The sequence below is a fragment of the Camarhynchus parvulus genome, chromosome Z (genome assembly GCF_901933205.1).
Source record: "Camarhynchus parvulus chromosome Z, STF_HiC, whole genome shotgun sequence".
NCBI classification, from domain to species: Eukaryota; Metazoa; Chordata; class Aves; order Passeriformes; family Thraupidae; genus Camarhynchus; species Camarhynchus parvulus.
Window position 1 is genome coordinate 9477748 of NC_044601.1, and position 12122 is coordinate 9489869.

At 41.8% G+C, this 12122-nt stretch overlaps 1 protein-coding gene across 5 annotated transcripts in view; it reads right to left on the reverse strand.

The window, feature by feature from the left end:
• PLPPR1 (phospholipid phosphatase related 1) overlaps positions 1 to 12122 on the reverse strand; it is a 120460-nt gene that overhangs the window by 4448 nt on the left and 103890 nt on the right. For all 5 annotated transcript variants that reach the window (XM_030968430.1, XM_030968431.1, XM_030968435.1 and 2 more), the window contains 2 exons: positions 6111 to 6361; positions 446 to 622 (listed from right to left, as the gene is read on the reverse strand). In XM_030968430.1, coding sequence (XP_030824290.1) covers positions 446 to 622; positions 6111 to 6361 — 428 coding nt within the window. The remainder of the gene's footprint in view (positions 1 to 445; positions 623 to 6110; positions 6362 to 12122) is intronic.

Genomic DNA, 12122 nt, shown 5'->3' on the forward strand with positions numbered 1-12122 from the left:
TCTTTTATGGTCTGGAACAAAATGGAGAACCAGGATCACAGCTCAGAGCCCCAGAAACACCCTGTACCTCTCATTTTTGCCAAATACAAGGCACACAGAGGGGTTTTGCAACACAGAGAAGGAGTCTCAAGCACACCTTTTGATATTGAAGTCTACACCACCTTTTGCAGCATTTTCCAGGACACATCAAGTAAGAACATGGAGAGTAATTCAGATGATTGAAATATATAAAATGTAGAAATGCTACCAAATGCATACCAATTAGTATAAACCTGATTTCATATTAGGATTTTCATTGATAATACTTTGAATTAGATGGGGCTATAATTAGATCTTGCAGGCTAGAAGTGATTACAATATTTTGGGTTTTTTTTTTTTTTTTTCACTGTGGTGAAAAACCCCAAAAAAATATTTAAAGGGAACACAGAACGACTGATGGACTTACCAGAAACAAGGCTACAGCACTCCCCAGGATGAAGCCTGCAATCACATCCGAACAGTGGTTTCGATACTCAGACACTCGATTTAGCCCAGTGAGGAAGGCAGCACACAGGGTTCCCAGACACAGCACGGGCTTGGCTAGCCTGCTACTCTTTGTTTTAATTGTGCTTGTGATGTACATCTGTAGGAAAGGACAAACCAAAAATAAAAAGGGGTCCCACCAGAAATGCATCTTTCTTTCCCACCTGGACAAATCCTAAATCATCAAAGATGTGACAAACCCCCTGTCTCATTAAAAAAAAAAAACCAAAAACAAAACGGCACTGGAAAATGGAGGAAGATGTTTCAGGTAATTTACATACTGGACCTTTTCTGAGCAGTTATGCACAGGCTCAGCTTTACTGATTTTTGCAAGCACCAGTTCATATGGTGGCAAACACGCACTCTGAATGCACACAGCCAAATGTTGCCAAGGGACTCAGGAGTTCATGCTTACACTCTTGCAGAAACTGTAATGTGCAGAAGATGGAGTGCTTAGAACCTGTATGAGCTAACTGCTCCAGTTTCCTAGATAGTTTTAAGTTTAAGAAACAGAGAACACTGAGAGAAACCATTCCAGCCATTTCCCCTGCAAGATGAAAGGAAACACACAGTATGAAAGATATTTCTTTCAAAACAAAGTTGATTTTGAGAATGCAATTCCAGAGCAAGGAGTTTCACTGTTTCCAAATATTTTTTAATGAGCCCCACATGATTCTGGGAGTTTATTGGGAATTTTCTTAATACATTCTGACCAAAAGTAAAAACATGTGGCTCACAGTTAGCAGCCTGTCATTAGTGCCAGAGCCACAAAATAACAAAGATGAAGCAAACTGAGCCTGATGGGAAAGCAATTCATTAAAATCCTTTTCAGACAACAAGTATGTAAGCCCACGTGATTTCCCAAGCTTTACTAATTTGAGATGTTGCTGCTTGCTTTGTTTCTCACACCTGAACCTGACTGCAGCAGATGCCTTTTGACAGCTAACAGTGAGCACTAGGCGGCAACCTTGCCCCAGTCTTGGCTGGCAGGTTAAGCTGCGCCTATCACCAAAACTCACATTAAGGTTCTTTGGAAACCACAGGAAAAAAAATCAAATCACTGCCACTGCGTGAATAATTACCACCCACCCTTTCACCCTATGCACTCCTTCTACTCAATTCAATCGAGCAATAGGGAGCCAGATTGCTTTCCTGCTCCCCACCGAAGCACCACTGCTGCTTGCAGCGTCCCAAGGAAAACCCATCACCTCTTTAAAGTAAGAATGCAGTCCTGCTGTGCCAGCTGTGAACCACAGCTGCAGGGAACAACCCACACGTGCTTGTCTCCTTACAGGTGTGAGATGAAGCTGGATATTTGGGTTACCCACATGGGAGGGCTCTCTTTGTCACAGATGGGAAGTATCTGTAATTGGAGTTTCACACGTCTCGGCAATAAAATGTAAACTTGTAGTAAAAAGAACATTTTTAGCAAGGACGGTAATCAACGATGCGAACAGATTGCTGAGGGAAATCTGTTAAACCCTCGTGACGAGGGTTTGAAACAAGACAAACTCTTTTCCCAGCAGGTGGGTTCCAGTTCATCCCGAAGTCACATGCTATGTTCAGAAATAACTGGGAGAGCTTCTCTGCTCTGATCACACTTCCCAATCACTGCAGCTTGATCTTTATTGTCCAGGCCCAAAAGCCAAGATTTTTTTTAGTATTCCCACAGTGTTTACCCACACTTAGAGCATGGTTTCAGAGCTCTGTGCAAGAGACCAAAATCTCAGTCAAAACCACTTACATTTGGTTTCCTACACAGAGCAATTTTTTTTTAAAATTTCCCACAATGCCATCCATAGAGTAAATTTATTTACTAAACTCTAAATGTTGAAACCAGAGAGGAGGAAAGACATTAATATAAAATCATGTCTAGAACATATTAAAAAAAAAAACTACACACGATTTAAGTATAAAATTTATCAGTTCAGCTTTTTTGCTGTGATCTTATCAGTAGACTCAAGCAATGTCTTTAGCAATATGCAGTGTGTGATAGCAGCATTTATCCCATGTGATTCCTCTCCCATCTTTTTCAGAGAGACAAAATCATAGATAAGGAGAGGTTTTTGTCTGCAAGTTTAAAATAGACATATGCATTTTTTATGTATATGCAAATATATGCAGGTATTTAGAGCACATTATATCTTTAATGAGAAAGGAAGAGTGGAAGAAATCTGTCTTGTCCCTTCAGTAGAAAGTGAGATTTGTGACAGTGTATTTTCCTTAGAGAATTAAAAATTTCATACCAGTATTACAAAGTCTATGTCCTAGAAGTTTTATGGCCAATGTTTTCTTTTGCCATAGAGATTCCTGCAGTAAAAGAGAAGCAGAGCCTTTGACAACAATGCTCAGTGCAGCTGCTCATGGTGCCAAGGCCTTGAATTGATCAGGGTTGCAGCAGATATTTGCTGTAGTGTCCTCTGCTATTCAGCATTTCCAAAACTTGGAGGCTTCATGTCTAGGAGCAGAGACCCAGAGAAGCTGACTTTAGTCATGGGGTGGATTGTGGTGGCTGCACTATGAGCTGAGAAATGCTTATTAAGCCTCGGCCCTGACAAACTGCACCTGGACTAAGCCCATGTTGAGAGTGTCAGAGACACTGTCTGTTCCCAAGATCTAACAGGTGTCTGACAAGCACCTGTTTTTTAATGAACAGCCTTGGCAACTTATTTTTCTTGTCTGAATAACAACCCAAGTGATTGTTATCATATTTTTCTTAAACAAACCTTCAAAGGAAATTACTGGCTGAATTTGTGGCTATGACGGAAAATTCCCACTCTCTTGAGTCATCTAAACAAGGCCCAAAGTGAGATCTTTTTCTGCTCTTGACTCCCAGAAGATAAGAGGGTAATGTGTATGTCTCTAACACTGATAAATGGACGGCCGTGGAGCCAGCCAAGGTCTGTTGGAAATTACAGGCAAGAGTTGTTTGGGAATAACCAAAGATTGTTGCTATTAACACGGCCATGAGAAATATCAAGTTTTGGCTGGAGAAGAGGGGCCAGAGATTGGCATTTTTCTGTGACAAACAACCACAACATAGCACAGGAAATGGACATGGACTACAGGGTGGGATTAAAACTACCCAAGACCCCTGAAGCCCTCCACCCATTTCCAGAAAGACTGGCAGAATGGACTGCACATGATAATAAATTAACAGAGAAAGTGAGAAACACATCTTTGGGGTGAGGAAACCTGCCCATAAAGAGGCATCCTTCCAAGCCCAGGCAGTGCCCCCAGGACCCTGGACATCTCATGGGCTCGGCAGGTGGATTGATGCTGAAACCAGGATTGACATCCTATCAGCTGGATTCATGCTGGAACCAGGAATGGTGATCTCTTTTTCTAACCATTTCTTTTTAATCGGAAAAGAACTTAAATTCACGTGAGTGCATAGCAGCTTGCACTAGGTACAGTGACTGCCATCTCTTCCTGGGAGGCTGATAAAACTTCTTTAGATGACATTCTTATTTTTTTATAAGTGTGGAAGCCAGGGCTGCCAGCACTTTTCTCTTTCCTCGACTTTAGGCAGACAAGATTCATTTCCACCTGCAGAGATCACAGAAGTGATGCTTTGGGTTTTCCTCAACTTCTTTAGAGGGTGACAAAGAAAAGTCTAGTTGATTAAATATAAACCCCAGATTATAAAAAAACAAAAACAAACACCAAAACCCCACAAAGCCAAACCAGTCACAGTGGGAGTGTTTTCAGTAGCAGAGTAATGAACAAGTGAGACACCTGCACAGGATATTTGAGGTGCAGTGAAGGGAGAAGACTGCCAGACCTCATAAGACATTTTATAAAACGAGAACCATTCTCCAGCCTCCTTATGTTGTACCTGTTCTATTTTTCTTGCTCCATGGTTCAGTTCTTCAGCTTTATGCAAAACACGACTATTACTAAGCAAATAACCTGTGTTTTATGTTCAGTAGGCCATATTATTATGCATATTAGAATCAGCAAGAGACTTCTCAAAAATCTGTGCACAGCACAGTTATTAAGCAAAGCTGGATACGAACAATGAATTTCCTGTGTAATGCTCATGTTATTCCCAGCTGACAGACAAAGAAAAGACAAGAAAACACATTTTTAGTTCTAAAAGGTGACTTCTGGCAGAGAACTGGGCTGAAATTGGACTGTGGGCTGAAATGCTTTAACGTCAAACTTCCATGACCTTATGGCTCAGAAGGAGTTCAATGTCCTGGCTCTATCTGACATCTTCCAATGTGAGAAGTGCCGGCCCATAAGATACTCCTGGAAAACTAGAGCTCAGAAATACTAAACTACTTGGGGCTTAGGCTCAGGAAGAAAAACGTTACCCTTCAGCTGTAGAAGTCAGCCTGTTGTAGAAAATTTGCCCTCCTAGGAAACAAAGGAGGCTGGGCAGGGGAAAGTCCATGAAAGGATGTAATTAGCTTAGGACAGAACCAGGACCAAGCCCGACCCTGGAAATTCCACCTAAGAGTTTATGATGGTGCAAACAGCTGCCAGAACCATGCTTAGTATATTGTGGGCTGTATTTCACACAGGGTTGCACATTGTTCAGAAGTAATGTGCACAAAATGTTACAGGCTTTCCAAACATTTCCCAACAAATCCTGATCAAAGGAGTTACAGTTTTATTTCCCCATCATTATTCACACAACATGCAGTGCCAACAGATGGATATTGAAACAGCAGTGGGTGGACTCTTAATTCTAGAAGTAATAATGTGGTGTTTCATTTATCTGCTACCAGGAGCACTGGGCAAAATACTCAGTAAATACCCTGTCTTTAATAACTTTAAGGCTTTTCTTGCATACTTACAACCAACAGACAGACTCTGACACTACTCGGACTCAAGCTATAGGGAGAGAAAAGACCTAGGTTAATGCATTTTGAGATCAGAACCAGGTTAAGTCTTTGGATCTTTGTGGCAAAACCACCAAGGTTTTCTGCTTTGTTAGTAAGATTCTTGGATTAGTTTTTAAAAATCACAGAAACTTTAACCAGAGAACTCAAAGGAGCAGTTGATCTGTTTCATCAGACTTCATAATTTCCTTCCTGTCTGCATGGCAGTGTCACCTTGTCAGTGTGTCAGCTGGGGTCCATTTCTCTGTGATAACAACAAAATTCTGACTTTTATTAGAACCCTCGTTGCAATGTGAGTTCAGGTCCTAAACAAGAGAAGCAAAATTCAGCCTAAGTTCAGACCTCTATTGAAAGGGCAAAATTTAAATTTCAAATGTTCAACAACGCATGGCATGTGAACAAATGTAGCAACCCAGAAGCTGTTTAAGGATCAGCTTCATTTTAATGCTCATGAGACAAGGGCAGGGAGAAGAGAAAATTGAATTAGAAGATCAGCAGCAAAGACAAGTTTAGGACCTCATGCCTCCACATGCAGTGCCTCAAAATCAATGAGCACTTCATTTACTTATACAAGCATTGGTAAAATGGAGACAGAAGGGGATCTTGCCCTAGTGATAAAGAAAAAAGCTGGCCCCAAAACAACCCTCTTTATTTCGAAAAATCCATTGTAAGAAAAATGCCCCATCTAGAAAATACAGAAACCTCTCATGCAAGCCAGCAGTCATCACTGGCACCCACCGTGGCATATAAAGCTGAGTAGATGCTCAGAGCAGCATGTTTGGATGGAAAGGATCTCCTGGCCTTCTCAATCACCTCCACATCCCCCGTGCAGATGTTGCCATTGTTGATGAACTGGTGGTGGGCCCTGCAGTCGTTCCCAGTGTAGTTGGGTTTGCAGACGGTCAGGAAGTACGGAGCCAAGTTCCCAGTCACAACCTGGCCAGCATTTACAAAGATGTCAGTGGCAAAAAGTCCAAATGCAAACACTCCTGTGAGGAAAGGTTAAAAATAGTGATTATTCAAGCAGGTTCAGACAATGTCACTACACCTACGAGGGAGAAACATAATGAGAGTAGTGTCATGTACTTACAACAAGTCTGTGACAAAAAATGGGATCTCTGCACCTGAAAGAGCAGTGTAGTGCTGAGACACAATACTTCTCTTATCTAACGTAACTACGTAGGATTAAGTACCTTTTGGATTTTGACTATTTGCCACCTTTATGGTGAAAATTTACAATCCTGACTTAGCAATATTTGGCATGTACTTTTGGAAGCAACCCAATGCTTTCTTTGCTCTGGAAGACAGATGCAATTCAGCTCATGTCACCAGGAGCACATAACCTGTGAGATGAAGTATTCACTTGAATGCAGGAACTTTTCCAGGGTTGTGAAGCATCTCTTGATCAATACTGCAGTTGTCACATCCTTCACTGACTTCCCTTGTGTTATCAATACCTGCTACAGCTGCTATGAACATATGAGGATCTTTCAGATGCATGCTATGCCTACATACCAAAGGTACAGAACAGCAGGTTTGCAAAATTACCAAACCCAAATGTTCTGAAAGATTAAATCAGGTCTCCTCTTCCCCTTCTCATCACTAAGGTTGATTAAAGGTTGTTCTATGTTCTAAAAACATAGAGCAAATAAATACTGACTTCTGATGTAGGGATATTGAGGGTCATGCAGTTTTGCTTTCTCTCCTCTGTAGCTCTGTAAGCAAAAGTCATTAAATTATCTGAGATTGTTTTGTATTTAAATATGACCAAGAGCTGGAGCTCGAGGGAAATAATCTTAGGAAAGCTGTGATAAAATCTTAAGAGCTGGCACCACCATGATTGTAACATCTTCACTGCTTATCTATACTGAGTTTAAAAAAACCCAACAGATTAAAAGGCTGCTCTAGTCTGAGACACAAAAAATATGAGGGACTCAAAATAATGCAGCATCTAGCTACAGTAACAGACAATTAAACTGTAACTAAAATGCACATGTTGTACAAGTGTTGAGTGGGGTTTGCCTGTGCCAGTCAGTTAGAGAGATGGTTTGGTGTCGCTGTGGCACAGATCCCTTGCTGGGGTACTGATGGGAACAGCCTTTCCCTTGGGAAACAGCCTGGAGTGGCTGCAGGAATGCAGAACTGTTCCTCCTCACCATCCTTCCCCAAGGTCAGTGAGGAGCATCACACAGTACTATTCTTAATGTATGTTTATTTTTATTTATTATTAATGAACTAGGACGTGATCATGGATTAAAAAAGCTGGTGGTGGCCAAAGAAGGAGGCTGCCTTCCTCTGGTTTTAGACTGCAGGACTGGCCGCTGCCTTTTCAATGATGTGACAGTTTTCCTCCCATTTATCTTGCTAAGTGTGCTTAAAAGGAGAGCACAAAGACTGCTCCTTTATTTCCTTTATCCCTCTGGTAATATTTCAAGTCCATGGTTTTCCACAGCCATCAGGAACTTCTCACCTACATTAGTCAGTGCACAAGAAAGTTCAAAGGAAAAAGTCAGAAGGGTATCTTTTCAGCCTGCTGAAACAGCTGAAGTTATGACAGAGAAGAATCTTGTTTTATATACAGCACTCTGTCAAAATTTTAATTTTTTTTTGGCACAGCTTGCTTTAAATAGCAACTTTCTGATCTGCTGTGCAAATTACAGGGAGTACAGCAAGGATTATTACCCAGCCTTTACAATAATTAGAGGAAATTTAAGCATCAGGCAGTCTGGTTCATGCTCTTTATCATGTACTTACATGCCAAAAACCAAGACATTTCAGGAAAAAGTCATGAGCTACATAAAACTATTTCAATCTCTAGGAAGTGCATATATACAAAGGTGCTTCTCTCCATTAAGAAAAGAAGTTTCAAAACTTGCATTTTCTTAATATTTGGTAGGACAGAAAGTGGCTGCCCAAATGCAGCTGCTGAGGCCTGCAGTAACCTGAGAAGAGCAGAGCAAGCCATGGCTGAAATCTTTGTCACATTCTGATTGTGGTGCATTTTGTCTGCTGCAGTTCCTCTCTCACAGTTCTGCCAAGCTGTGCTCTGTGAAAATCACAGCCATGTGCAGCAATGGGTCTGGCTGGCAGGGATGTGACCCTCCCAGGCTGATTACACCTCACGTCTCTTGGAGCAAGGGTTGGCTGTAATTGATTTAAAGGCTGTAATGCCAGTATGCCTGGGCAGTGCTGGACAGTCCCCTGATGGTTTTTGTACCTCAGGAATCCATCGGTTCAATGGATTTGTTCAATGACCTACAGCAGCTAAACTAACTGACCAGAGCACAGAAATACAGGGATGTGATTGCCAGCTTTTTAGAGGCAGACAAATTGCTCTGAAAGGCTTCATGGGAAGGGCAAGCAGCCCCAGCTCTTCAGGGTCATACAGCTCATGTCTGTGATATACTGTCAGAGAGAAAGTATGGGAAAAGACATGTTATTCCAGACTTTGGCACCCAGGTGTAATGGGAGGTGGTGTCATCCTGCTCAGCAGCAAGTGCTTTTTTTCAGTGTCCTCACTCTGGGCCAGAAAACCTGGGGATGAACTGTAACGCAGAACTTGGCATATGCTGAGAAAGTATGGGAACAGTGCAAGCCACATGGGAGGCAGACCTACAGCTGCTCACTAGCAGAAAGGATGAAGGTTAATTGCAATTACAAAAAGCCAATCTTTCCCCTCAGCCACTCATGTCACATAGTCTGGCTGCAAAAAGAAGCCTTAAAGAAGAAGCAGAAACTATGTCTGGAAAGGCCTCTTGACTTCTCATTGTACTGACTACTCTCAGCTCTGCTTGTGTCTCAGGAGCGGAAGGAGCTGCCTAGAAGAAAAACAATAAGCAGAAAGTAACTGGGAGAGATACTAGCTTAGACCAGATATAAGATGCAGGCTGTACTCCCTGCTACTCTCTCATCTGCTCCAGAGTCCAAGAAAACAGAGATCAGATTTTAACATATCTTTACCTCCAGCGAGAAAGACCTTAGTCAAATTAAATGTTCAAGCCAAAAAAGAGAAAAAGAACAAACAAGGAAAGTCCTGTTAAAAAATACTGAGGATGGATGAGGTGAAGCTTGACTTTTCTGTGTCATCTCACCTGAACTAACACTTGCCTTGGCAGAAAAGTCTAAGTATTTAGCAGCTTCAATTTTGAATGCTTCATTTTTAATTTCTGCACTTATACATCCCTCTAAATAACTGTCAGAAAGTCCTAAGTGAACCTTGGGTGTCTGAGCTCTGACCCACATCTTATTCTCATGCTCTATCTCCTATCAAGCTTCTTCTGTGGCAGTTCATCAGTGTTGCCACCTCCAGCTCTATGGCTTTTTCTAACAGAGGCATCTGCCCTGAAGAAGAATCCAGCTCTTTGCACTCACTGTACCCTCAGTAGAACCCTCTGTCCTCCCTGCAATTTATGTTCAAGCTCTCTTCTTCCACCCTGAATCTATCTAACATCAGTCACTGCAGCTGCTTGTTGTCTCCGTGGAAACTCTCACTATTAGAGGCATTTAAAATGCCACTGATTTGAAAAAAAAAGACCAAATCACCACCACAACAAAAATCAACAAAACCCCCCCTTGGGACTTGAAGAACAGCAGCTGAAAAGACATTGGGAAGAGACAAGTGAGAAGCCAGTGGGTGGAAAGAAGAATCAGGAAGTAGAAGGCTTCATTAAGGAAAAATCATGAAACCCTTAAATAAAGTGGCAAAAGAAACAATGCACTGAAGGATTCATGAGACATCAGAAGCTGAGCTCCTCAGTAACATATCATCATGTTTTCTACCAAGGATATTTATCTAGGCATTCCTCTCTGTCCCAGTTATCTGAATTTGTCACTCCTAACCGAACTTACTTGTAAAGTGTTCATATTTCACATGCACACTCATACACACCTAACCCCTTTCCCACCCCTCTGTTTTTTAAGGAAGATTAGAGTTTCATTGGAGAGTGTCCCTGGAAGGACTCAGGGCTCTATGGGAGTGCTGATCCTCAGCCCATTTTTGAATGTTTTGCTGTAAGAATCCTATGCATCCAATAAAGCCATACATTTATAGACCTGTGACTCAGACTCTGCTAAACCACCCTTCATTTAATCTTAATGGGTGTGTAAAAAGAGGCCTGTATCATTAATCCATTTTACAACAGGAGAGATGGGGATTGCAGGGGACTTTATTGTCCTGTTGCCATGGCATCAGGAACAGGCTCAACATCAAGCTTCTGAGCACCCATAACCTCGTTCTAAGACTGGCTATGGTCTTCCACTGAAAACCCCACAAAACTCACTACTCCAGGGATCTAAAACTTCCTGAGTCTGACCATTCCAGAAAATATTCAGTTCCCATTGCAAAAGTCCTCTGGAGGCTTAAGACTCCTCCTGACAGATGTACAGGGTATCCTCCTTCCTCACTGCTTTCACAACCACCAGTTTTCATGGAGGCAGCTGCCAGCTCAGAGCCTGGCATCAAAGAGAACTGTAAGGGCTGATGTATCCCCAGCAGAGTGACCTGTTCCTCTTTGTGGAGATTCTTTACTGATAACATCTGCAGTTGTTCAAACAGTTTAGGTTTGGGGCAACACCACCAAATACAGCTCAATCCCCATGGAAAGGCAGCCAGTTAATAACAGAATATGCAGTGTTTCACAGTGAACTTCAGATGCAAGGCAGACAGAAGGACGAGGTCAGGTAAGCTGTCTCATGCAGCTGCTCAGGGAATTGACATCAGAGCTCTGGCGCATATCTATCCTGTTACAATAAACTCAACGTGTGCATAAATCTTGTAAACCTTTATTTGCTGAACTAAAATCCTAATTTGCTGAAATAAAGCCCTAATTTAATTATTTAGCTGCCCACTGTGAAGTGGCACCATGCTTTAGATTAAGTTGTCAACAGAAGCTGATCTGCACCATTTGTTAACGGCAAATTATGCGCATCCGAAGAAAAAGCCACTGGTAACAAGCTGATGAAGCATGCTGAATTTCTAGATATCTGAACTAGAAAGGGGCTACTTGCATGTTATCAGGGCTTCGCAGGTAGACAACTTAATCACATGGATTAGAAACCTAATATAATGAAATGCAACACAATACATACCATACTCACCCTGTCAGACTGGGTCAGGGAGGTCTGAGTCCCTGATCCGGGGGTATGATAGCAGCTGCACATAAAAAGACTAAAACCTTGACTGAAACCATTCACTAAAATATTTTATAACCTCTATTTGCAATACAAAGGATTAAGTAGAACACAGGCGCAAATGCAAGGCGGAACGATGTTAACGGAGTGCTGAATGTGAAATTACAAAACAGAATGAGTAAATATACAAAAGGCTGTGTATGCTCAAGTTGGGAGACAGGGAGAAGAGGCAGAGGCCCAGGAAACAGCCACCCTTAACAATTAGTTTCTCAAAGGTTCAGCACACAAACAGCAAGTTTTGGCATCAAAAACTGATGACAGAACTGCTGGGAAGGGTGGGGAGAGGAGGGAGGAGGGAGGATGTGCCTAAAGTAAAGCAGTGCAGCAGCAATATATTAGAAAAAACTATTCTGAAGCAATTCCACATCACTAGTTTGATCTCAAAACCTTAAAAAAAAAAAGCAGCTGTAAAAGATAAAGAGGAAGATGGAGAAAATTGAAGCATACTTCAAAGTCTGATGTTTCCAAGCTAAGCCAGCTTTTTTTCACTGATAAAGTAAGTGTTTTTCTAAATATAGGGAACATAGCAGGTTTCACCAATCTAGGCCGTGATACAGGACT